Source organism: Amblyomma mixtum, chromosome 3 (assembly GCF_055824585.1).
Source record: "Amblyomma mixtum isolate Tamu chromosome 3, ASM5582458v1, whole genome shotgun sequence".
Classification (NCBI taxonomy): Eukaryota; Metazoa; Arthropoda; class Arachnida; order Ixodida; family Ixodidae; genus Amblyomma; species Amblyomma mixtum.
In genome coordinates, this window is record NC_143014.1 from 203,237,157 (window position 1) to 203,263,904 (window position 26,748).

Sequence of the window (26,748 nt, forward strand, 5' to 3'; positions counted from 1 at the left end):
CGACCGCATCGGATCCCCGACAACATACTGGCGGAAATTTCCGCGATGCATTTTTCAAGCTCTTTGCTCGGTGAGCCGCCGTGGTGGCTCAGTGGTTACGGCGCTCGGCTGCTGACCCGAAAGACGCGGGTTCGATCCCGGCCACGGCGGTCGAATTTCGATGAAGGCAAGATTCTAGAGGCCCGTGTACTGTGCGATGTCAGTGCACGCTAAAGAACCCCAGGTGGTCGAAATTCCCGGAGCGTTTCATTTGCGGCGTCCTCATAGCCTGAGTCGCTTTGAGACAGTAAACCCAAACAAACGAGTTTCTTCGTTGAATACATAATAAATCGAGTCTGCTGTAGGTCGTATAGTATCCTTGCTTAACTGCCGTCTCTATTCTAAATTTGCGCTTTCTTTCCGTCCCCTTCTCTCCTTAGAGAAGACAGGCGCCGCGCCTCTTCTTGTGGCTGTTACCAGCCTATTCCTTGCTGTTTTTCCTTTCTGCTGTTTTGTATTGACAGCTTGCAAATGTGACAATAATAGCTTCTTCATATGCGTTTTATTAACGAGGGAGAAACCGAAATAGTATTAAAGAGCCCCCTCCACTCGCTTCAATTTTAAGTCACCCTCCGTACAATCATTTTCACCTCTGGACCAGCTTTCTCATGGACTTCCCTTTGAGGGCGATCCTCCAAATAAAGCCCTTCTCTTCTTTCTTCTTTGATTCGAAAGCTTACCTGGTTGCTGACATGAATATTGACTGAAGAGAAGGGCGAAGAAGATTTTATGCTATCGCAGGCACCACCAGCTCGCTTTTTTTTTTTTTTCATCTATATTCAAAACCGCCCAAGCGCAAAAATCTTGCCTGGCACACGTTTGGCGTATCAAAGCCGCATCTTGCTCTCAGTTGTTATTTTTATTTTCTCCTCTTCATCTTCAGTTGCGTCGGCTGTTTGCTTACGTGTGCTAACTACCATGAGCGGGCTCGTGCTGAGGCGTCTCGAGGTGCCTGCCAGATCGAGGACGTCACGCACTGCTGCCTCCGTGCCAAGCGCCTGAACGAAATTTTCACTCGTAAGCATATTCCGCATTTGCGTGTTAAGCTTCCCTCAGCAGCTAAGCTATTATCTAGCCAGCACAGTGCAGCATGTGCACTGCATGCCAGTTCGGCAGCTGAGTGCTTCCAAAGAACGTTCGTGGTGGCGTGATTAAGCCTAACTTGCCTGCTCTTTGTCTGGTCCTCACGATCTCTGCGCAAATTATTGCGAAAGCGTGGTGGTGTTTTTACCACCGTGAGCTGTCACCGCAAGCTGTTCGCTTTGGTTAAAAGCCCTTAGCGCAGCCTGCATCAACGCGCTAGACATAGGCGATACAGATGCCGCAGATGAGCAGCCTGCTGCGGGCCGTGTTGATTCCTGTCCGGCGATTGTTTTCGGGCGTCTGACTGTAGTTTAGTAAACGCAGCCATGTTCTAAATTGTGTATGTGCTATTGTGAAATGAGAAATAACAGGACCGCGTGCTGACAATGATTAGATTGGGTCTTCAACAGGCTTTAAACCCTGTTGTTAACACTTGTCGTTCACCATCGTATCAAATAACCAGTCCTATTGCTAACCAGTTCATATCGTCGATGTGTGCACGGAAGAAGACCAAAACGTTGTGTAGAATAACCTGGTGCACAGGTGCGTAGAAGTGCGCGGCAGAGAGTTCTGTTTTTTTATTTTTCTTGTCGGGTGTTTTCTATTGTGCGGTGTGTATATTTTTTTACCCTTTTGCCTAGTTCCCGCGCAAGACAAAATAATTCATCGTGTGTTTAACACATCATGAATGGATTAGCTCGCTAGTTCATGATTTGATCATGATCATGGTGACATCACCTTTTCAAACTTAGCTGTCCATGCGGTAGCCGACTTTTTCTGCGTGCTTTGCTCCAGTAGTTGCCTGGTGTTTGCTGCGTCTGTAAGCTTTAAGCAAAATGCCTGTCAGCTATAGCGCCTGTCTGCAAAATCATCAGTCAGCCTCGACTTAGTGGTGGCGATTTTGCTGCGTGTTCTTAATTCCAGCGCTTTTCTTCCAAGCAAGAAGTGGTCGCTCTGTAAGCAATTTCACAACTGCCTGCCCTTTTTTCCCGCTCATCCTAGCCTCGTGAAGTACCTCTGAATGTCTGCTGTACAATTCTGGCGCCCATCACTCAAACTTTCCTTTTGCTTCATTCTGCATGCTTTACCATTCTACTCAATCGGTGATAACCGTGACAGCTTCTAAATTCATGAGAATTTTCAGCTTTAGTTAGAGTTCGCGTGAACTGACGATGCCTCCTTCATGACGTACAGCTGCCACTTGTTGCACTGGGTTTCGTACTATCGATAGCTGGATGCCGTAGCCAGGTTTCCAGTGCAACCAGTGCGCAGAGCAACACCCCACCAGTTGCCACTTATTTGCTTATTGTCTTATTTCATACGAAGTAGAGAGCTTCACTCTTCGAGGCTAAGGACATGAGCTGTCGGAAAAAAAACTTGATGGTGTCAGGGATGTATGCTGCAGCTTCTTTGCCAGAAGTAGCCAAACATCGGGGTTTGTTTCTTAACCTTTTGAGGCCTATCAGTCCTTAGGGGTGCCGTAAGGGCTCCACTATAAAGCTCAGAAGCAAACCCCATCGCCTGGCTACTTTTGGCAAATACGGTACGCGCACACGCGAGATGGGTTAGCCGGTTTATGGGTTTATGGGTGTTTAACGCTTGAAAGCGACTCAGGCTATGGGGGACGCCATAGTGAAGGGCTCAAAAAATATCGAACATCTGAGGGGTTCGTTAACGTGCACTGACATCACATAGTGCACGGGCCTCTAGAACATCGCCTCCATCGAAATTCGACCGTCGCGGCCGGGATCGAACCCGCGTCTTTAGCGCCATAACCACTGAGCCACCGTGGCTGCCATAGATGAGTAAACCATAGGAGGCTTTGGGATCCAGTGCATTAACATCCGAGCCCGAATAGAACAAAAGTAATTGAAAACCTGACCGTTTCAGGGTACAAAAGTAGTCAAAGAAGTCGGTGTGCGCTAAGTAGAGGTAGGAAGAGGCGGCGAAATCAGTAAAATAAAACCAGAGAATATGTGCTTCAGTCACTAAGACTGAGAGCGGATTGAAGGTGAACTGTCGCAACCTTGGGAAATTTTAAGGTTTGTGGCCAGGCCTCGTGTTGGCTAGCATGGTGACAACCACCGCTGCTCCTGTGCGAAAGGGCGGCCTTTAAATATTTTTTCTGTCTATAGGCGAGCCGTGGTATAGCGCTGCTCCTTCACAAGGCCGGACGCGTCAGCGATGAGCGCCTCCTCTGGCGGTGCCGGTGGAGCCTACAACCCAGGCTATGCCCCAGGATATCCCCCTGGCTACCCTCCAACTAGCTCGTCTAGTTACCCATCGGACGCCTCGAGACCGATGGGCTTTGTGGATCCTGACGAGCCGCCGCGGCGTATGCCTACGCCACAGCCCAGTTTTCCGGAGTCCTCCACACCCGCCGTAGGTGCGTAGAGGCTGCTGCGTGTACTTACGGAACAGCATCGTTTCACTTGTGAACTTGCATTCGTCTCCCTTACATGCGAACATAAGCTTGTTCACTGGTACTGCGCTTGTTAAGTGCAATGCCCCCCCCCCCCCCCCCCTTTCCTAAGAAAGGCGCGTGATCGGTGGTGTAGCTGGTTCCCGAAGTCATTAATGCAGTGATAACGCTACGCTTGACTATCACTGCCACTACACTGAACTGCCATTGATCAAGCACAAATAACTGCAGTAGCCTATGAATAAGTGAGCGGATTCGTGGCTGAGGGGCAGTATACTTTGAATCACGGTTCGGCTTAGTGCTTCCGTTGCAGTTCGAGGTTGCCCGAAATTGCGTTCATCGGAGAGAGCCGCAGTGTTGTACTTTTGTATGCTATCGGTGTCTACGTTTTAGTCCGACAGCACTATTGGCCTCATAGCCTGGAAAATGCGGTTGTGTGGTGAAGCCTCTGAAGTTAGTCACGTGATGCGAGAAATGGCGGGAAATGAACCGAGGCTTTGAATGAGGGTGACCTTGGCCAACCTGGAGAAGTAACAAGTATTGCCGCGACTGGGTTTCGAACCCTCGTCTGCGCGAACAGATCAGCCTCGCTGCCACTGCACGAGAGCACTATGCTCTTGTCGCAGCCAATCACGCCTGGTGTTAAACCAACAAAATCTCGCGCTGGGCATTGCGCGTCGTGTCTCCATGAGCATCCGCCTACGCGCAAGTCATGTAAGGAAAGGAAGCGCGCTTTCGGAATGGCGCTTTCAGGTACGGGGCGTTGGCTGTCACCTGAAAAAACCTGCTTTCGCACAATACTTCCTGATTAGCGATGCTAAACCCCCAGAAATTTTTTTTTTTGCCCCGGACCTTCCAACGATAGTGCATTCCTACAGTGATGGGAATAGGGCATGTGGACGCGACGACGACTACGACGACGCGAAACAGGGTAAACTAGGTTAGTACACCTAGCGCTGGAAAAAGAAAGGCCCGGATGCAAAGGTTTCCCTTAAAGCCAGTCGACTCGTTACGAGCGAGGTCTTAGTTAAGATAGCTAGGTATTGGTAACGATTACGCAAACTATTCGTACGTGCTATTTGCTTAGGTAAAGCTGTTCACAGCGCTTATGTTCTCAAGATGCGTTATTAAAGCAAGATGAGTGCCCCATGTACAAAAATAGCACCTTGGCTGGTTATCTATTTGGGAGTGAACAGCGCAAAACGAAAGGAGGTAGACAGGAGAGATTCGACAAGGAGACAAACGCAGGAGACAATTAAGCGCTAGACGGGAGACAAGACAGAAGACAGCGCTTGTCTTCTCACTATGTCCCTTCGTTTTGCACTGTTCACTTCCAAATATACAAAAAGTGTGTTCGGACAGTTGATAAAGATTAAAAAGTAAAGTGTCCCAGCCCGTGCCATGTCCCCATTTACAGAGAAAACGTGTCAGTCGTGGGCGTGTTTATTATTATCCTTTCCTGTCGCTAAGCCTTGATGCACGCAGCAAGAAGCTGGAAGAATTTCATTAAATTATATATTAAATTTTGGAGTTTAACATCCTGAAGCGACACATGTGCTTTGAGGGACGCCGTAGAGGAGGGCTGTGGGTAAATTTAGAACACTTGGCGTTCTTTAGCGTACTCTGACAGCGCATAGCACAGGGGTGTCTTTTGTATTTCGCATCCATCTAAATAAGGCCGCTGCGGCCGGGATAGACCCGGCAAATTTGGGATCTGTAGCGGAATGCCCAAGCCACTGAGTCAGCAATAGAGCGAAAGAATTTTAATATTTTTCTCTGTCTGGCCTAGCCAAACCGAGACCTGCGCTTGACTGTTCACCCTGGTTCGTTTTACCTCCGACTGTTATTCTGCAAAAAAAAAAAAAAAAAAAATACGAGGACGTGAGTGGGACAGGCCACAGCGCTTTGTCTTTTAACGCTTAAAAGTTTTTCTTTGGTATGAGTAACCAACTAACCAAAGAAACAGCCTTGCTATTTGGATTTCGATTATGTCCAGATGAGCTAGTAAAGCCAGCGTCCACCGGAACTGAGGCTTATTCACATTTATTAAGATTTCATGCACTTATTTCCAGCCGACAGCAAGGAAAAAAGTAAAACAAAGAAAGATCACATAAAGAAGGCCATTCGCCCGGGATGTTGGGACAGTGGAATGATTCATCCGTAGCCCGCAGTAACCCAACGTAGAGGTTCGGCTTGCTGTTTCCAGCAGCTTTGTATCCGAAAGTGGGAGCTCTGTCTTGCTTGTGCATCAAATATTTGCATTCTCGGGCAATATATAAACGCTGCTTTGAGAACACGTCGGGCTGCTATAGTAAGGAATGCAGTAAACGCTGTTAGGAAACAAAAGTAGCAAGTGAAAGGAGGTAAATTATCGCGATAGCGGCAGGTCGGGCGTTCGTAGGGAAAGCCATGCGCGTTGACACACTAATTCAGGATTGGTCGAGAGGGTTGCGACGTCATACCCTTAATTCGCTTTGGATTGATAAGGAGTAAAACTCAATTTAAATTGTGTCCAAGAGGTCATAGCATGGCTGAAATGTCATTAGACGTACAGGGGTGCAAAGCAAATCAATTACGCTGAAAAGAAATTTGGGCTAATTAGTTGAGAATCGAACTCATGACCCTTGGGTTTAGAGTCATACACTCTACCCCTGGCCACTGAGGCACGTTCGTTCGACACGGTTAAAGGGAGACCATATGTGTTTTGTGGTTTATCACGTGGTCTGGTATTCCAACTGATGTATGCTAGTGAGTGTGTGTAATTAGAGACGGACTGATTAACAAAAAAAGTAGCAAATAACCATTAACGCTGCCGCATCATACCCTTAAGGCAGAGCTTAAGTGTCCCCTTAATTTTTATTTGCTCTAATTCTCTCTTTTTGTATTCAGCAGACAAGGCAAAGGAAAAGAGGGGCTTGTTATGATATACATGACGGAAGCCAACGGTCACCGAAAATAAGGAGCATAGGGGATGTTTTTTTGAATTATTAATTCTGTTGTTCATCAAAGGGAGGTCAATTAGGTAATAATTTTTTTAAATAATTGATTAAAAAGCAGAAGAAAAAACAACTACTCGACGCCAGTGGGATCCGAAACTACGACCCCGGAATTTCGCGTCCGATCCTCTACCGACTGAGTTACGGCGACGGCTGTCCATTCTTCTGCTTTCGGGGGTATTTACGTGTAGTGTAACTGAACCTTGAGAGTGTATACACCTGCGCCATCCTTGTCCTTAGTGGCGGACGTAGTACGTTCTCTTTTATCGCGAGTGCCACGTAGGAACGTGATCGAACGGTGAGGGCGCACATGTGCGCTTTGTGCATTCGCTTGACCACGCAGTTTGTGTCGCATTATTTTTACGCATTGCATGCATACAGAAACCTTCCCGTATGCTGCCACGTAAATGGTTCCTGGGTCTTTGTCAAGCCACATACGTGGCTTTTATCCCAGGAATCCATCCAGTGAATACTGAAAAATAAATCTTATTCTTAACCTTAAAATAGGTTAACCTCGTTTCCCTCCAGGGTACCCATCACCAGCACCGGAACCAGTTTCACCTGCGACTTTCTACCCTCCTGCTCAGCCCAGCCGACCTCCGCCGGGGCGTACTCCATCAGAATCCTCTGTGTCTCCCGTGCCTGGGGCTTACTACCCTCCCTCCCAGTCTAGCGGCCCACCGCCGGGGCGTACTCCATCGGTCACTTCTTTGTCTCCCGTACCTGGAGACAACTACCCTCCCTCTCAGTCTAGCGGCCCCCCGCCGGGGCGTACTCCATCGGTCACTTCTTTGTCTCCCGTACCTGGGGCCAACTACCCTCCCTCTCAGTCTAGCGGCCCCCCGCCGTGGCGTACTCCATCGACAACTTCTTTGTCTCTCGTACCTGGGGGCTCCTTGCAAGCAGGACCTGTTCCAACTATACCGGCGCTGATGTCATCAGCGGGGTACCCCAGGGGCACTTACCCACGTTACAACCCTCCTCCCATCAGCGCGCAGTCTATTTACGGGTCATTAAATGGATACAGTACTAACGGCTACTCTAGGTATGCAGGCCCCGTGAGCGGCATGCCCTACCCACCGACTACGCCCAGCAGACCTTTTATAACGGACGGACCGTCATACGGGCAAAGCTGTTACGCTCCAGGAAAGGTGAGCCGGCTGTGTGGTGGTAAATCTGCAACAGCGGAAAGAATCTCAATTCCCCATGATTTCTGGATTTGAAATAATCGTCCTGTCTGATAACAAATTGGCGATTCCATTGGAATTAATGTAGAACAGGCACTGGTTAATTTCCACATTGATCGAATCACAGTACGATGCGAATAGCGATGCGGGAGGAGTGTTCACCCGGATGAATGCAGTTAATGCTGCTTAATACGGACAACGACAATAGCTCTGAAGTCGCACGTGATGGACGACAAAAACGGACTCGTTTTTGGCCGTTCTTTTCGTTCGTCTCGCCCTCAGCGCTGTTTCTGTCCAAGTTTTGCGCAAAATGTTTTTACTTTTTAAATTGAAATCTTGAAGCAGTCAGTTCTCGAAATGCAGGCGCACGTGTAAGAAGAAAATTTCGGTTGTAACTATTTGTTTTCATTGGCGCTTTCTCAGCATGCTGCACAAAATTTATATAGGTTAAGACACACTGCCGCGTGAGTGAAATGTGCAGCCCTTTGATTAGCGTGAATGAATGTCCGCAGGGAATTATGTTGTGCATGGTGCATTTGGCTTCAGGGCTGTGCACTGTCTGACGTCCCAGCAGGACTAGTTTTTGTCGGTGCGCGAAACGAAGTATAGCACAGCGATGGAGTGTGAGCAAAGTGCAGGCCCACTTTTTAATGCGCCTATTTTTTTTTTAGTGGTTTCAAGTGTTGTGTCCACTTGCTATTTGTTCTGCTTGTGTCTTGCGGTTCTGCTTGCGGTTTGTCAATAACGTTCGGGATCATGGGAAGTGGGGCGGTAGCCAGAGCTTGTTCTATGCGAAAGAAGCCAACTTCCTTTGAGGACAGGCTGGGACAGCACAGACAGGCACTGCTGTTACCGCTTTTCCGTGTTGTGATTGTTTGAGAGGAAAAGTAGTTGAGTAGTCACTTTGGACAGAAGATAATATGTTGCCCGGGATGGAGCCGAACTCAATGCTTCCGCATAATGCGCGTGGTGTTCTACCAACTGAGGTTAGGTGATGAATGCCTCCCTTTCTGCTTTCTATGGTACTTTACGTTCACTTAACCGTAGCCTAATCCCACTATGGTTCACCAGCGTCACACGAGTACCCCATTAGAAATGCAAGCAGTTGTAGTGGTCAAGTATGCATAATATAGTAAGACACGCGTCATTTGTTTTGTGGTGAGTGACGAGAACCTACCCACAAGAGAAGAGGGCGATTCGCTGAAAGGGGCATTCTGTACAATGCACTGTGCTTGTTTTCATCGGTGCGGCTCCATCTACCGTAACTGAGGTGCAAGAGGGTGCTTCATTCAGCCTCCTCTTCCTTCTATGTAAAATCCGCGAAATATGCTGCTTCCTCAGCATCGTTTTCCGGAGTGCGCAAGAATGCCTTTGATTTCTACCGGCTACTTTAAATGCTCAGCATTTACGAGACAGCTCTTGGGCTTTCACAATGGATTCCCGTTAGGGTCTCCACAGAGGTGCCCATATAGGTCATATAACTTACCGCTGCTCTTGTGTACACGCTTCCTCCCGTGGTAAGTGCGGTTCTGCCAGCGTATCTCACGGTTAATGCGTTTTCTGAGGCACGAGTATATATAAGCAACTGCTGCGAATGTCTGCAGGTAATGTGGTTGGTTTCATCCGAGAATGAATCAGTAAGCTACTCAAGGGCACAGCGACACTAAAGCGATCATTGGTGTGCAGGACTGGAACTATGTGATGGCGGCTATTTGAGTTTGCCGTATTTCAAAGGAGAACGAGGCTACTTGAATTTTCTATGCGTCCGCAGTGTGGGCTTAGCGTTCCGCAAGGCAGGACAGGCATCGAATACATCTCTTTAATGGACGTTCAACAGTTCCCCTTTATGGGCTGCTCCCAAAGACCTTAAATATGACGAGCATTAATTACATCTTTGAAAGGTACTTAAGAGATGGCCAGTTTTTTTTCCTTCAGTGCAAGAGCTAAAAGGTTATTATGTTGCTGTATGTGCAGGGAACCCTCAAGACATGCGTGACCTTCAATGTCCACCAGGATGTTGAGGCGCTGAAAAAAGCCATGAGAGGATGGAGTAAGTGTAGAGACCAGCGCTTAACAGAAGAAGCGCCGTTGGTTGTAACACGCCACATGTGCTTCGCTTTTTTTTATAATTGCATTGTTGCTACGTTATCGGTGCATTATCATGCTTATCGTAGATAGATTTTTGTACACCGCATGGCAAAGCTTTCGTGGTACTGTGAGTTTTCAGTGCGGACTTTAAGCGTAGAGTTACCGTACACCGCTATCGTTACCGTCACTATCCTACGCTAGCTAGTGCATAAGCACGCATGAGCCGTTTCTGCAGGCTTGGTGACGACAGCAGTAGTGCCGCGGAGGAAAGCCAAAACATTCCCAGCATGCTCGCGGTGAAAATGTGTACCCAGCGCATATCAGTCACGGGTATCAGCTGCGGCATATGGAAGGATTTTTGCTGAACGTTCTGTTTGTAAGCGGGAACGTGCTGTCACAAGTAAGCCAACTTTTTCTGCCTTAAAATACGACTACACGCTTAGCCTGTTCATCTTATCGTCTTACTGTTATTCGAGTAAAGTTAAAAAAATGCGTGGCAACTCAACCATTACAATATTGTTGGCAGTCATCTTACTAAAGTAAGAGCATTGCATTTGTCAGTTTATCCTTTATTGAACTTTCGGACAAATAAAAATGAAAAGATACAACTTCATCAGTAATGTGGAGCATTCGAACAAGCAAGTAGTCTGTAGCTTCTGGAGATGTAGTACGACTGCAAGAAAAGTAAAAAAATTCCCCTAGGTCGCCGCACTATTATTTATGTGCGCATGGCTCCTTATGAAGCGCTTGATACTTGCGGGTCGCTGCGACGGCATCGTCACGCGATTGTCACTGCGATAGCTGTCAGCACACATCAGTATGCTCCGTGTTGTCCGCTTCCATCTGTTCTAGCGTGTTGCTAAAGCGCTGCCTCATTAGACAGGGCAAGTTCAGGAAATGTGGAGTTTAACGTGTCGAAGCGACACATGGCCTATGAGGAACTTCGAAGTGGAGGGTTCCGGATTGTTTTGGACCATTTTGGGTTCTTCAACGCTTGCTGACATCGCACAGCACACGGGCGTTTTTGTATTTCGCTTCCATCGAAATATGGTTGCCAAGGGTATCGAACCCGCGACCTTGGAATCAGTGGTCGAACGCCAGAGCCGCAGAGCCACGGCTGCGGGTGGACAATTTAAGCTGTCAGGGACAACAGAAGACTCAAAAACAACTTATCTGTTTACGTAATTTTTTTACCACTTTGACGGACAGATGCAAACCTCGACAAGAACACTACAAAAGGGAAAATTCGCATAATAGGAGAAGTGCTTAAAAACGCTTCTAGCTGTGCAAGGTGATAATGTATAATTACATCATGCGTTGATTACGCTCCAGTTGTCACTTGAGTTTTCTTGCAGTGCTTGCGACAGTCTACGTGGCACACACTGAATGATATGCACATTTACGTTGACTGGACGACAGCGTGCAATGCGTTCAAGAGACCAGGATATAACTCAAGAACGACGTGGAAGGTTCCCCTGAAAGGGCGCTCTCCAGCCAATGGCGTCCCCTGGTTAATCGATTGTGCTGTGGCTAATCCCCTTTAATCCCCCCCCCCCCCCCCTCTACTTCTCCCGCTCGTGGTGTCCCGCAAGAAGGTCCAAGGGGATTAACCACGACGTCATTGGTTGAAGCTCTCCTTTAAGGGGAATTTTCCGCTACGTTCTTGAGTTTTATCCGACTATATATAGTGTAGTTTAAAACAACACAAAGCCCGTAGGTTTCGATGCTACCACCGTGACAGTGACACCGAACCATTGCTGGCACGGCTATGTCGAAATCAATGCCGCGTTTTCTTCAATATCCTGCGCTTGTTTTTCTTCGGCTTTCATTTTTATGATCTGAATACGTGTATTACATTTACAAATACAGCGTGTTCGAGGCAGCAACAGAATACTGTCGCGCAGGAAAATAGACAGAGGAGGATTTTGTGGTCCCTGGCTGTGAACGTGAACTGCCCCTCCAATTTCCGTTTTGTTTGGTGGTAACTAGAGGAAAAAGAGGCTGGAAAGAGGAAAAAAGAAAGGTAACGCATATATATGTTTCAGTGAATGATTGGCCTTCCTAATAATGCCACCAACAGAGATCAAGAGTCGTATTTTGTAACAAATGTGTTCCTCATTCAGTTTTCGCCTTTTTTCTATTGTCTAGTTCCGTCTTCGATGCCACTCTTTCGTTACACATGAGGCAACTTCTAGACAGGTAAAAGGATGAACAGAGGAAAGATTTGCTTCAAAGTACGTTCGCGCAATTATTGTGAGAACCCACTTATGATCTGGATAAAGAAAGGTTTCAATAAAATAAACTTCAATCCACGTATTATCTGTTAGGGGAATTTTCTCTTTAATCGGAGCTAGAAACAGTTTTTGGTTTGGTTTATGGGGTTTAACGTCCCAAAGCGACTAAGGCTATGAGAGACGCCGTAGTGGAGGGCTCCGGAAATTTCGACCACCTGGGGTTCTTTAACGTGCACTGACATCGCACAGTACACGGGCCTCTAGAATTTCTCCTCCAAAGAAATTCTAGCCGCCGCGGCCGGGATCGAACCCGCGTCTTTTGGGTCAGCAGCCGAGCACCATAGCCGCTGAGCCACCGCGGCGGCAGAAACAGTTTTTCCCTGAGAGCGAATGCTTAATGCGAAGTCATTTGTAGTAGAGTGGCGTGAGTCTCGCAGAAATGTTTCCGGCTTTTTTTCCTCAATTTGGAATTATAAGTTCAGCGATATATTATACAGTCCTAGGAGGGAAAACCGGCAGGTGAATCATTCTACTGTCCCTGTCGTCGCATGGTTTCATACGCAGTCTGGTGTGCTATCCTGCGTCGAATTGAAAATGTTCGCTGCACACCTTCAATTTCTTCTGGCACTTTTCCAATAGGTTTCCCAGCTATCTTTAGGCAAAAATTTGAAATATACCAGGGCGAGATAGGTGTAGGCAACTTAAAACATGTTGCTGACCAATGCACGTAGTTACTTTCGCGGCATCATCAAACGCGGCTAACTTCACCGATTCCGCGTTTGAGAGCGCTGCGGTCGCGGCGCGCAAGCCCATGGTCACATGACATTTTTTTTCATCTTTGGCGCGCATTTTGACAGCTTATCTACAGCACACATAAACAAACAATGATGAATTAGACTTTTTTTGGCACGCTGTACATTTTGCCAGCGCAATTTTCGCCAGAAGCGCAATAGAAGGAAGTTTAATTTCGCCAAAATTTGTAGGCATTGAATTAAACAGAGCACGAACATACTCTGAGTAACGAAATACAATGGTCAACAACGTGGTTGAAGATGAATCCATTTATCTTGCCTCTGTATATTTTTAATCTTTGGATAAAGATAGCTGGGACACCTGGTGTAATAAGCAAGTCACAGCTTTTCGCATGCGCTGGTGATTCGTGAGCGTTAGATTTTTTTGTTACTGAATATAAGCGTAAAATATGCTTAAACTTTACATAGAACTCTATTCTTATTCTTGCGGCACTAGCACTCGCCACCAAGTCGATGATTATCGGCCCTTCTTTCCCCTGTGGTGCTTTTTCCGTATTTCGGAGGTCTTCCAAGAAGTTTTGCGTTTTCTGTTAAAAAATAAACGTTGATCATATGTGTAAATGTGGGTTCCATGCCTTCTATTTCAAGAGCGAGCACTATTTAGGGGTTCTCACCGCATAGGTTTTACAAGTGAGGGGCCCCATGATGGCACACTCACCAGAACCGTCGTTAAACAGGAAACTATTTATAATAAGGGAGTAACTACTCATTGACACCCACCCGAGCGCAGTGATACGGCTACAAAGGAAAGCTATACAGCTTTCTCAGAAACTTCGTAGTTAAAGAAAAATTCGTCCTGGTTCGGGGACGACTATATTTATTTATAAAATTAGTCTTTGATAAACTTAAATTATATTTATTTATAAACTATATTTAGTTTAGGCCAGTTGGTTGCAACCGAAATATCGTGCACTTGTATTTAAGTGCACCTTCAAGAACAACTGTAGTTCGAAATTAACTCGCGGTTCCTTCCTACTATGGCGTGCCTCACGACCCTCAGTACGTCTTCGGCACTTCAGAGCCAATCAATGAAGCTGCATGTTCAAAGTTCCTATAGCATTTGTCCCTCATTGGTCTTTCATGAATTATGCTCTAAATGTGTATTGAAACAGAACTTCATAAAATTGTGGGTAGCCCTCGTTACGAACACTGAGATCACTGAACCCTCGTGACTAGGCTATTTGATCTTACAGGCTAAACCTCACGAAGTTGAAATGTTCTGGCGCTTCTATACTTTCACTAACTAGAACCGGTCGTGGTTTCACGACGCTCAGGGAAACCTTACCTAGCCGACTCCACACTGTGTGTCTGATTAACCTCCATGAATTTATTAATTAGTGTGTAGTGTTTATATAATTTGCTATGCCTGAAAAATATTATGCATTTTTGCTTTACATCGATCCCTACTCTCGTAGTGATATATGTTTGCAATATTTGGTTGAAAATGGTGCTGTAAGAGTGAATGTTTTCTTCTTTCAGAGTGTTGGTGTAAGTGAGTGTTAAATTTATTGATGAGTTGCTTGTGAACAAGCACCGTAATAAGTTTTGTTTATTGAAGTTGTTGCCATCAACGACTAGCGGCGGTGGTCATCAAAAGGTGATGGCGCACTTTTTTTTTTCTTGCCTTTGTTACGTCTCCTTTTTTTTTACTCGGACAGGCAAGCTAAAATGAAGGTAACTACTTCATAAAAAGTGAACAAACTGGGGTTTTAGACTTTCCAAATGGGAACGTTAACTATTCTGGTCCCGTTTCTTTGGATGATTTCTATGCTAACTGCCGGCGAAGCGCCTACCCCCACGTCTCCCATTTGTACGTTAGGAACTATCCATCCGGAAAGCAGAACGTGTTTGTTTGTTTACTATTGCCACGTTCAATTTTCAATGACTCACGCGGAAATATTAATGTCGCACAGCTTTATTAACTGGGATGTTCCGGCAGGACGCCCGGGCTGAGTAATTACCAACGTCACTCACGTGATCAATTTACAGCTACTGACAGTGTTGGCTGTTTAGCTACGTAAACAAGTGGCAGATCAATTGATTGACTGGATTATTTTTTTTTTATTCCAGCTACAGACCACGCAACGATCATTGACATCTTATGTGCAAGGTCGGAACCGCAGCGGCAGGAGATCGTTGCAGCATACAAGCAGTCGTTTGGACGTGTAAGTTTTCCATTGAAGTTTCTGCTCGCTTGATACAGTGGATCTGGAAAGGGGGAATGGAGAGAGAGAATAAAATAAACCGGGGATGGCCCTTGTGTGACCATCGCAGGACTTGGTGGATGACGCGAAGTCCGCCCTGCGCGGTAACCTCGAGGACATCATAGTGGGGCTGCTGTACCCGTTGCACGAGTACCTTGCTCGCGAGCTGCGCAAGGCCATCGCCGGCCTGGGCACCGACGAGGAGTGCCTCATCGAGATCCTTTGTACACACAGCAACAACGACATCAGGCTCATCAAGGAGCACTACCAGAGAAGTGAGCTGCCCTGCACTAAACGCGGCGTGGACTTTGCGGGTGCCTTGGTTTCTCCTTTCGCTCTCAAGTTCGGAGTCACTGTCAGGGCACTTTGATCCTACCAGTCATGAAACTCCTCACAGAGCCCGTGAACGCCCAAACTCGAAGGTTAGCAGGCTGGCACGTGCCCCGTAGCATTCACAGGAAAATACGCATAGAATGGAGAAAAAAAAAGTTACGAGTTGTCACCAAGACAGTTTGCTCAGCCCATATTTTTCGCCACCATTTATTAACCTCCTAAGGCTGGCCACTGGTCATGACAGGGTTTTGAGTCGGAGTTTCGTAACTGGCAGGATTGAATCAGAACTTTGACCCGACGCACCGCGGCCATGGGACGGGGCCCAAATAACGCGCAGCTCGCGCTGTTTTTTTTTTGTTCTTACGCTCGTTGTGCCGTATGTTCGTGGAAATATTTGGATGTGTTTGCCAGATTGCGTTCTCGACTGGCTGCGTTGCAAGCGCAGTTTCCGAGTGAGTTGCGCACGTTTGGAAAGCTGAAGACAAATGGTAGCACATTCACATCTTTTTTTTTTATATGCTTATCACATGGTATTCCTCAGCGAAGTGCGAAAAAGATTGCCGGCTAGGCAAAAATGCAAGCATCACCTAATGCTTAGTGTGAACATCAAATTAAATTTGCCTTTACTACCACGCGATGCTGCTCAGCATCTCATGTTTAGGCTGCTGCTGAGTTTTTTTCTATTAACATATGAAAAAACACTCGCATACAGTATGACGTATGAAATTTATTTTTATATTTGCAGTATTCAAGAAAGACTTGGAGAAGGACATCATTGGCGACACATCTGGCGATTTTCGACACCTTCTTGTCTCCATGTGTAATGTAAGAGAACGCAGATTTATAAGCAACCAACTTGCGTGTTGGGCCGTTATGGTCCAATAATAATAACAAAAAAAAAGAATGTTTCTGCTTCCTCGGAGCGGCGAGGCGTCCACCACCATCGGCTTTTGAGAAGCGCTGATCGTTTTCCCGCTTTCTCTCTCGCGTTTGTGTTGCAGGCCCAGCGTGACGAGGGCACCCCTCTGGATCCAGTGCGGGCGCGCAACGACGCCGCTGTGAGCTCCATAATTCTCCTCTGAAAAGAAGCACCAGTGGCGAGCTGGAGCACTTTCGGTTGGCAAGGCGCGGGTCCATGTCGCGAACCTCTGAATCGCTGAACTATAACTTGAGCTACGACAGGGGTGGAAAGCGCAATTAGAGATCCTGCTTAGGTCCTTTCTTTTCTTCGCTGTCAGTGCTTACCGGCAAAACGAGGCCTTAGGAAATCTGTGCGCAATCCCTAAGCCAGAGTTTCTCAGAGTAACACTCCTGAAAGCTTGTTTGTTGACATTAACACCCGTTAAGAACCTGCCCTCTCCCAAATCGAAGCCTTCGAGGATTATTGTTTTGTAGTTAATCCTTTGCGGTAGTTGAACTGCCATTAGTCTAACGCGTTTTAGGTGAAACGCCTAAGATGGAGCGTTGTTTTATGTTTTGACACTTGGAATCACTTGGAAGATTTGAGAAAGCTGTATAACTTTCTTTTGTACCACGCTCAGGTCTTCTTAAAAGCTCTCATGTTTGAATTGCGTGTTGGAGCTACGCGGAAGTAAATAATTTGATGCTTTTATGCGACGCGAGTACTGCGATGCAATTTGTGTCCTCGATACGCCTGAAGTTTTTTTAGATTTTCCCCTTTGCTTTCCCTGTACTTCTCTTCAGTCGTCTTGAGTACGTGTGCGGAATTTCAAGGCGATTTACGCATTTTTCAGAGTATGGTGCGCTTTCACACGTACCGGGCCTGTTAAATTGTTAAACAAATCCGAACGAGCACCATTTGAGACCTCCAAAGTACTAAAATTGATGTTCATGGCATCACAAAAGATTGGTCACAAAATACTCGCGCATGACGCACTCGACGGATCCCACAAAGCCTACTGTGCATTCTGCTACGGAAAATCTTCACCTCCCAGAAAAAAAAACAACAAAAAAAACATGAACGAACGCTAGGGAACGAGGAACGTAAAAAAGGTGGCCATGCAGCCGTCGCGACAAATTTTAGTGCGACAGAGCTGCAGTTTGTGTTTGCCTAAAAGCCTGAGAATACTGATAGTTCTAGAATACAGACAAGAGTGTGAAAAGAGAAGTGTGCACTGCTGATTGTGACGGGAAGAGGAGCTTTTTAAGCGGGAGTTGGCGTAAAGGAGCACACGATAGTAGAGGTCCTCAGGAAGTTCATAGAGCAAGCATAAAATATTACTTCGCATACATGCCATGCAAGCTGGGGTGCAGTCGTGCACCCGATGTCTGGAAACTATGATGAATATAAAAGACCTATGAACTGAATGAAAACCTTTGTGTTATGTTGCAGGGGCCAGTAAAGAAGTGCTATCGAAGAACCCTTCAATCTTTATTCGCTTTAAGGGGGATTATACAGGTAAAAAGGTGTGGGGATATTTACGGCGCACCCTGAACATGCGTATAAATATTATTTTGGTTTGTAACCCTCATCTCTAAGGTTTGGCTACCAAAATTCAATCCTCTGCCCGCGCACATCTTCTTGCTGCGCCCATGGAAATGAAAATTCAACAGGTAAACATATAAAGTAATCAGATACGGGAAAGAACTCAGAGCTACAGAATATATTTAGCTAAGGTGAACGGCCAGGATATGTGGACAAAGCAGCACTGCGTGCGCCATAAAATGCCGCCTAGCTCAAACGTGGAGAAAGAGTTCACCCTGTTTGTGCGGCAGAGACTCTAGCTTTGCCTTCTTCCCGCGACTGCGTGCAGCAGCTGCAAAAAGCGGGAGTGCTGCGCTGGGGCACGGACGTGTCGGCATTCAACCGCATCATTGCCACTCAGAGCTATGAGCAGCTGCGGCTCGTTTTCCGCGAATACAACGCACTCGCTAACCACACTGTAATGGAGGCCATCAAGAGCGAGATGAGCGGGGACATCAAGAACGGATTCCTCGCCATCGGTGCGTACTGCTCACCTGCACGTTCGCCAAATCGTACCTGTCAATTTGAGAAAAGGAATTTCGCTTTCACCCTGGGTGGCTTAAATCGTTTCATGGAAGGCGTAATGAAAGAACTGGAGTCCACGAACGCCTGCTTTCACTTCGGATGTGCACTGGCGTACTGGCTTACAGCGCACTTATCCTCAACTCGTGCCATTTGCTACGCTATGCTTCAGTGCAGAATAATGTTACAGCCGGCGTCTCTGAAAGAACCGTAGTAATGCACAGATAATGGGAAAAAAACGCGTCACAGGAGTTTTGCAGTGGCAGCCCCGAACCTAAATGTCCGGCCATCTTCAACTGGGGCGCTTACAGGCTGGTATGCGCCTCCACTAAGCTTGAAATCACACATCATTCAGCGCTTCGGTGTCAACCACTGGCATCGGAAGTTTAGTTTTCTGACCACACATGGCGTGGTGATCCGTAGTATTCTATATTTTGGGCCATGAACGGGCTTGTAACCTCCTTATTGGGCTTTCACTACCATAAGGAGGTTACAGAGCTCTGCGGGACAAACGATTTCAGAATCCTACGCGCGTGTTTGCATCATGAGTGATGCCACCAGAAGTCCAGGCGATTCGCGACTGGCATCTAGCTGCCGGTTGCATTGTCGGAAAATGGCCCGAGCTGGCAGGCTCTCTTGCTTATCTTCATCTGCCTCCAAGTCCACGAAATTCGCGCTGATATTGCTAGAACCTTCGGATATATATTGAGCTGCCTCAGTTCAGTCATAGGCGTCTGCGTTTCGTGCTTGTGTATGCTGTCTGCCGTCCTATACAGATGTCCACACCTCCCTACAGCGCTCAAGCTACAACTGCCGTTGGTCCCTGGGTTTGAGATAGTTCGTCGCTGTGCGTGCCTGCACTGAGTGTGCTACGTTACTGTTTCGCATCACAGTTGCCGATTTTTGCTGTGAGACCCGGCCGTCGCCTGGGGCCACTTGTCCTTTTTGAGCGACGGGCGGGAGTAACGGTGCGCCATGCCTGTCACGTGTATCGTGCACGACGCAGTGACCATTAGTGCATTCGCCCGCCGTTACAGACAGCACCTCCAGTAGCGAACGGAGCGCATTGCAACCGCGCCTTCTAACTTGTGACACGATAAGGCTGAGCACTCCATGCACGTTCAACGAGAAGCAAATAGAGGAGGCTATGGAGAAGCTATCTCGAACCTGGAGGCCAACGGCAGGTGTCGCTGATGCACTGTAAGGCATGCCACTCGAGCTCTCTAGACAGGTTTCTGGACGTCTTTATTCTCCACTGCATTTTATGAGCCTTACAAACTTTCCAGTGAACCAGTGTTTAAATGGTAGCGACATTTAACTGGTAGGCATGAGTGGTCCTTTATTGATACTGCTTGCGGTCTCGAAAAATAAACTGCAAGAGGAATTCGTGCAAGCCAGGAATTGCTCTACGCGTGCGATGGCAGTTGACTTCTTGCAGCTGTCTGCAAGAAGACTGACCCATGTCTTGCAGTTGACTGTCGCTATAACAAGGAGCTGTATCTGTCTTTTTGATAAATGCAAGGGTGACTGAGAGAGCCGGCGACAGTGATTCAAAGACGACGTCTTGTTTATGGCACGGCAAAAAAATTCATCTGAGCTGGCACACATGTTTTCTCTCTGTCAGTGAAGAGGACTAATCGACGGTCTTGAACATTCGCAGCGGTTCACGAGAGTCGAGAGTTGAGCTACGAGGTTACATGATTCTCTTTGCGGTGTCAGAACGAATGAGCAGCTGAGCTTATTTGCAGTGGACTTGATTCAAATCGTGATAGGCGCTGACTTAAAAATACCCCTTGTGTTATGCTCCCGAATGTACACCAGCTGCACATACATTCAAGCAAAGCGCACGGCACGTTTGCTTGCAGGTGTTACACGGTGGCGTGATTAAGTCAGTCTCTTTTTTTATTTGCAGTGAAGTGTGTCTACAGCCCTCCCTTTTATTTTGCGGAAACGCTGTACTACGCCATGAAGGTGAGTTGGTACAACTTTCTATAGGAGCAGTTAAGGATGAGTAGTTGAAATAATAGTAGCATGATGAATATTCGTTTTCTGGCATCACCTGCGCTCGGGCGAAGCCTCACTGTAGTTTCGCTTCAGATTTGGTTAAAGCATGGACAAATAAGCTTAGCCTTTCTCTCCTTTGTGCGAAGCATCCAATAGGTGAAGGCACAGCGCACGAAAGACAGGACTAAGGCAGAGGCAAACACAGCGCTGCCTCTGCCTTAGTCCCGTCTTTCGTGCGCTGTGCCTTCAGTTTTAGCAATGTACTGACTAGCCCAGACAAATTTCTTACCCAATAGATGTTAGCTAGGAATCATAGGTGTGGTATCTCCACTCATAGAGCTGCGACTTCCCAACCGTGACGTGCATCTAATTCTGACACTAGCGTTGCTCATCTAACGCAGATGAAGCTAAGAGTTGTTTCTCACGGTCGCGGAATGAGTCAGTTAATCTGGTCAAGAGCGAACGACTACGAGTTTCTGGTTTACAGGCGGTCTCAGAAGTGTTCGATTACGGTCCTGCCTTCCTGCGTTAAAAGCGGCTACGACACAGAATATAATGCACTTGTTTTTTTTGCAAAATAAAGCCATTCTCATAAAGGCACATCATGTTTCTGTTGAAATTCCAATTTGTACTTTTACCGGATAACAGAAGTGCCAGTGTGTCAAAAAGGCGATGCCGAAAGACACTATTGTAAATAATTTTCTCCCGGGACAAGCTCTCGGTAGTGTACAGGACCAACGCCGTTAAGTAGCATTATAGAGAGCATCTGACGTAGGATTGCCCTTATTGCTCTATCGCAGGGACTCGGCACCAACGACAGGGTGCTCAAGCGAGTCGTGGTGTCCCGCTGCGAGAAGGACCTGGAGCTGATTAAACAGGAGTACCTCGACAAGTACAAGGTGTCCCTCGCCAGCGCCATTCAGGTACGCGACGCAGACCGTTGTGGGCTGGGCGATTTTGAGGACAGTAGAGATCAGTAAAAAGAATGGGGAGTAAGTAATCTGAATTATGTATTTTCAGCCGATTGATCTCCGCTTGGAAATTTCTAAAGAAGAAAGAAATATTTAGGTTGAGCTTAAGCTTAGTCTTTGCAGCGATCGAACGAAGGAATAGAGCATCCTCCTCACGTATCAGAGGTCCTGGGTTCGAATCCCTGTGCCTGCCTCATTTCTACATTAGCAAAAAAAAAGGCTGATCAAATTGAGCGAAAACGCCTGGGGGGCTGTCTGATCCCGGCGAATAGAGCTGACGACCAGTGAGGTTATGCTGGTTAAGGTTTAACCGCACTGCAGTAAGGTACAAAATAAAAAATAAACAGCAGTTGGTAACAATGGGTCAAGGTCTGCGGCGTCCTGTATTACTCTGCTTACCAATCAGAACAGTAAGAGATATCAACTTTTCATTTTTTGTCTATATATATTATAGTCGAAAACAAGCCAGAGGCATCGAAATTATCGCCTTTACAATTTCGTCTTCGGGTAACAAGGCAAAGCTTTAACACCACACTATCTTCTTGTCATGGAGGAATATTTTGTGGAGGTCCTGAATGTGGGCGGAGCTTCACTGCATTCTTAATATCCGACCGTCTGAAGGAACAATGGGAAACACGCTCCCTCACTAGGACAGCGGTCGGTCATCCTGGTGCAGTACTTGGCCAGTACCTCCTGTGTGAATACACTACTTATACCTCGGCCCTCAGTCAGACCTATGCCATAGCGATAGGGTACTACGAATCACTGGTGTCGGAGAGGCTGCCATTGAAAACTGAACTGGGAACTTCTAACGAAATGACATTACCGAGTGAGGCTAGCCTAACTTTGCTGTTCGAGAAGTTTTTGGGTATCGAATGAGATGCCATAGGGCTTAGCGCGGTTAGGAGAACAGATCAGGCATAGGTTTATACATCGTTAAAGGGTATTCTGTTATCGCGATTTATCGAGAAAACGAGAGGTAGGTGTGGTGTTCTTGATCATTAAGTATATAGCTTGCCACATCGACAAATTCTCGAGCTTAAATGAGATGAGGGTAGTTTATGATTAAATGTATGGTGTACTGACATAGCCATGATGACGAAATATGGTTTTTTGGGGTTTAACATCCCGAAGCAACTCCGGCTATGAGGGACGCCGTAGTGAAGGGCTCCGGAAATTCGACCACCTGGGGTTCTGTAACGTGCACTGACATCGCACAGTACACGGGCCTCTAGAATTTCGCCTTCATTAAAATTCGGCCGCCGCGGCCGGGATCGAACCCGCGTCTTTCGGGTCAGCAGCCGAGCGCCGTAACCACTGAGCCATCGCGGCGGGTCACGATGACGAAATAGTCGAAAGATTCCGTGAAGACGTCGAAACGGCAATAAATAAAGTGAAAACGGAGCACAATGAAGAAAGCGCCTGAAGAGCAGGTGGTGGTAAAAAACAGTGTGTACTGCAGGAATGGCAGAGGGAAGCAGAGAGTGTAATTTGCAGAGATAAATTTAATCAAATCGATTCATTTTAGACGTACTACCAGCCTTCCCAGGCAGTTTAATGGAGGAATGGGGTGTACACGATAAAAATAAAATATGAAAATTATGAATAACTTCTTCCACAAACGCGAGGATAGAAAATGGACATGGAGGAGCCTGAATAAGCGGACGAAAAATGAAACAGACTTCATATGGTGCGCTAATCCCGGCATCATGCATGTTGTAGTGCTAAACAAAGTGAGGTGTAGCGACCTTGAGATGATCAGGTCTAGAATTAGCCTAGATTTGAGAAGAGAACGAGAAAAACTAGAGGGGGGGGGGAAGTGCATAAATGAGTTAGTGGTAAGAAGGAAAATACAGGACATCACCCGAGAACAGATATTTCACTTTTACAGAAGACGATTTTAGCGGGCGTAGAGATAATGATTAACAGTCCTACCAATATAATCATATAGTGCGCATAGAAGTAGAGGGCAGGGCAACTAGGCAGGATACTGGAAAGCTCTACATGGTGACAATGGATCTAACTGAGAAACCCCAGACCATAAAAGTCTCGGTACCCGTAGACAAGATAGGGCTAGCAGAACTGTCTAAGTTGATCGGTGAGTGGTATCAGGAAGCATAAGAAGGAAAGGATTGGACTATCTCTAAAGTACAGAGGTAGCCTCATGACAACGAAAAGGAAGTTAGGCATGAACGAAAGACAGATGTGCGCACTAAGAGACAATCGGAATGCATTCAGAAGTTTGGATGAGTAGAGTAGAAAATAATTTTTATACGAATCTGTGCAGTAGCCAAAGTAATCATCACAGTAATGGCAGAAGTAGTGATGCCGGGTAAACTGATGTCCTGGGATAACGAAAGAGAAAGTAGGGAAAGCCCCGCAAGCAATGCAAAGAGGAAAAGCGGAAGACCGGATTAAGTAATTTCAAATCTATTGAAGAACGCTGGAGATGTTGCTCTACGGAAAACTCTCCACCCTTCATACTCAATACCTCAGGACCGTGAGCATACCGGAAGCACGGAAAAATGCTAACGTAGTTAGCCAGAAGAAAGGCGATTTCAAAGAGTTAAAAAATTATGAAGCGATTAGCTTAGAAGGATGTGGCAAGGTAATCGCTAATAGAATTAAAACAACCTTTAACTTCACTCAACCAAAGGGCCAGGCTGGCTTTAGGAAAGCGTACTCAACAACAGGCTATAGAAATGCCCAGAATATAACCAGTGACATTCGTAAGTAACGAAGAAGCATTTCATTTAATCTAAACATCAGCAGTCATGCAGACAGTGCATAACCAGGGTGTAGAAGAGGCACATGTAAAGGTGCTGGAACATACTTACAGGGACTGCACAGCGTCCATAATTCTCAAGAGTTAAAATATCGATCAGGAAGGGTGTCAGGCAAGGTGACACATTATCTCCGCTGCTATGCTCCGCGAGTTTACAAGTGGTGTTTACAAAGCTGGATTGCTAAAAGTTGGAGGTGGAAGTCAATGGCAAACACCTTCGATTTGCTGGTTTGTAATACCTTATTTGCTGACGACACTGCGGTACTAATAAGTAACTCAGGGGAGGAGTTGCATTGCATGATGAAGACTTAAGCAGCAAAAGTATAACGGTGGCGAAATTAATATGAATAAAACTAAAGTATTATTCAGCAGTCTGGGAAAGGACGAACAGCTTAGGATAAATTAGGCAGTATTGATGTTGGTAAGAGAATACGTCTATCTAAGGCAGGTAGAGGCCGCAGATCCTCAACAAGCAAGTGAAGTTGCCAAGAGACTATAACAATTGGATAACATTCCTTAGGCGGGCACCCTCAGGTCATAAACAGCAGCTCCCCAGTATCCCTCGAGAGGATTGAGTATAATAGTTGTATCTTCCAGTACTCAAATACGGAACAGAAATTTTTAGGCTAATTAAAATGGCTTTAAATTAAATTGAGACAATGCCGCGAGCCATGGAAAGCAAAATGGCAAGCAAAATGGCAATGGAAAGCAAAAGGAGCCAATGAAAAGGTTTTGAAGGTAGCTATAAAATGCACGCATTATGGTGAGTCAAGGCCACTCAGCCCTCAGGCCGCATAGAAGTCTTCAAAAGTGATCCGATAAATTACAAATGTTAAAAAAATTCCTACGCCTTGCGACGTCATCCGGTGCCAGTCTCTCCGCACGAGTCCTGCCATGCGACGTCATGCGGCTCGTGTGACGTCAGGCATGAGAGGCGTTCATTGGCTTCTAAAAATTGGCAGTGGTTTAGCTCTGGTCAAACCTGGAGAATTGCGAAAGCGACGAGGAGAGAGAGGCGATGGAGAGCGCGCGGCGACGGCCCTGGCACACTAGCTATGCGCCGCTACTGCACATGCGCAACTGGCGAGCGCGGCGGCGGCAACTCTGAGCCACCCGGGGAGCGACGGCGGCGGCGTGCCAGCTGTGCGCCGTGTGACGTCACTGCTCCTCGCGCATGCGCAGTATGGCCTTTCGTCAGCTCCGCGAAATGGCTCGGCGACTCGCGTAGTGTTGCTTTCGCAACAAAACCGCAACGACGTTTGCAGGCGAAGCAGGCAAAGGAGCCATGGGAAACAAACCTCAGTTTCTGGTACCCAAGCTGAAATCAAGAAAATGAAATGGACGCAGGTTGGGCATGTAGTGCGGAGGATGGGTAGCCGGTGGCCCTTTAAGGTAATCGAGTAGGTTTCAAAGTAAGGAACTTAGCAGAGGGTGGCAGAGGTAGGCAGGTGAGATTAGGGAGTTTGCGGGGATAAGGTGGCCATTACTGGTGGAGGACAGCGTTGATGGGCCTTTTACCTGCTTTGGACGTAACTTTCCTGATGACGATGAAATTTTACATTGAGCTCAACTTCTGTTCATTGGCCGAAACAGGGTGATGTCGACTTAGAAGATGCCATTTTGCGCTTCTACCATATTTCTGCGCGTAAAAACTTTGCGCCGTGTATGACGAGCGTTATTCTTGACTCCACATCAGATACGGCGGTCGGCTGAAGGCGTTTTACAATCCTCTGCTCCCTTAAGATTGCACAGACTATGCGCGAAGGTATTTCAGCCGCTTAAGAGAGCTCGCGGTTCGTATACGAACATCACACTGCCAGACACTGAGCACCTCACGCGATGGAGAAGCGAGGGCAAGAATGGGAGTTGCCTAAAAGGCTATACCAGAGGGCTATCGAAAAATTATTGAATGAAAAAGAAATGCGTTTATCGCGCATGCTTTAGGAGGATAACCATGATGGTACATTGTGTATGTATCGTGCAACTACCAGTCAAGAGGCGTTGACTCGCAGTGAATCTTTGATGAACACCTCTGATTAGCAAGATTAGTTGTTGGCCGAATTGGAGCATTTCGATTTCAACGAGACTTGCTGCACTTTTTACCACAAATTAAAGAGGAATGGAATGGCGTTAAATTTATAAGTTTTACCCAGTACCATCCTCTCTATCCCGTGATCGTCTGAATAGCGCAAACTTTCTCGTTCAAATATCTGATTACTTATTACTAAATAAACATACTAAGACAACTGTAAGCATAGCCTGCAAATAGTGCACCTGGTTCTAGTACTGTTCATATGTAGCCTGAGTGATACTACGTTTTACGGGCGCTATGTGTGGTCCGCTCACGACGCCGCGATTTTGAGCACGGATATCTGTAACTTCGTACGTGCACTGTTGTCGGTCCATCCACTTGCCTTTCGTCTTCGGCGCAAAACGGCATTTCTCTGTTGCAGTCGGACACGTCGGGCAACTACAGGAAGGCCTTGCTCGCCATCGTACAAGGGAACTGAGCTTCGGGCTACTCGACGGCCAGCTGCTGAGCTTACTGCCCGGACGAAGCCTGCCCACAGGAGCACCGCCGAG

At 46.8% G+C, this 26,748-nt stretch overlaps 1 protein-coding gene across 1 annotated transcript; it reads left to right on the forward strand.

Annotated features, from left to right (window-relative positions):
• The first annotated feature begins 3,306 nt into the window (after window positions 1–3,306).
• On the forward strand, window positions 3,307–26,748 carry LOC149353338 (annexin-B12-like). Its single transcript, XM_089577322.1, has 13 exons — window positions 3,307–3,508; window positions 5,882–5,890; window positions 7,162–7,431; window positions 7,483–7,691; window positions 9,702–9,777; window positions 14,932–15,026; window positions 15,136–15,340; window positions 16,144–16,223; window positions 16,400–16,456; window positions 18,173–18,362; window positions 20,318–20,376; window positions 21,210–21,332; window positions 26,619–26,748. The coding sequence occupies exons 1-13, from the start codon at window positions 3,307–3,309 to the stop codon at window positions 26,673–26,675; spliced, it is 1,632 nt and encodes a 543-aa protein (XP_089433448.1). The 3' UTR covers window positions 26,676–26,748.

Bases quoted from the DNA above. Each gene is read 5' to 3' on its own strand.
- LOC149353338 (XM_089577322.1), top strand. From the start codon at position 3,307: ATGAGCGCCTCCTCTGGCGGTGCCGGTGGAGCCTACAACCCAGGCTAT. The intron at 16,224-16,399 runs GTAAGAGAACGC...TTTGTGTTGCAG, and splicing joins TTCTTGTCTCCATGTGTAAT to GCCCAGCGTGACGAGGGCAC. The intron at 16,457-18,172 runs GTGAGCTCCATA...GACTGCGTGCAG, and splicing joins GGGCGCGCAACGACGCCGCT to CAGCTGCAAAAAGCGGGAGT.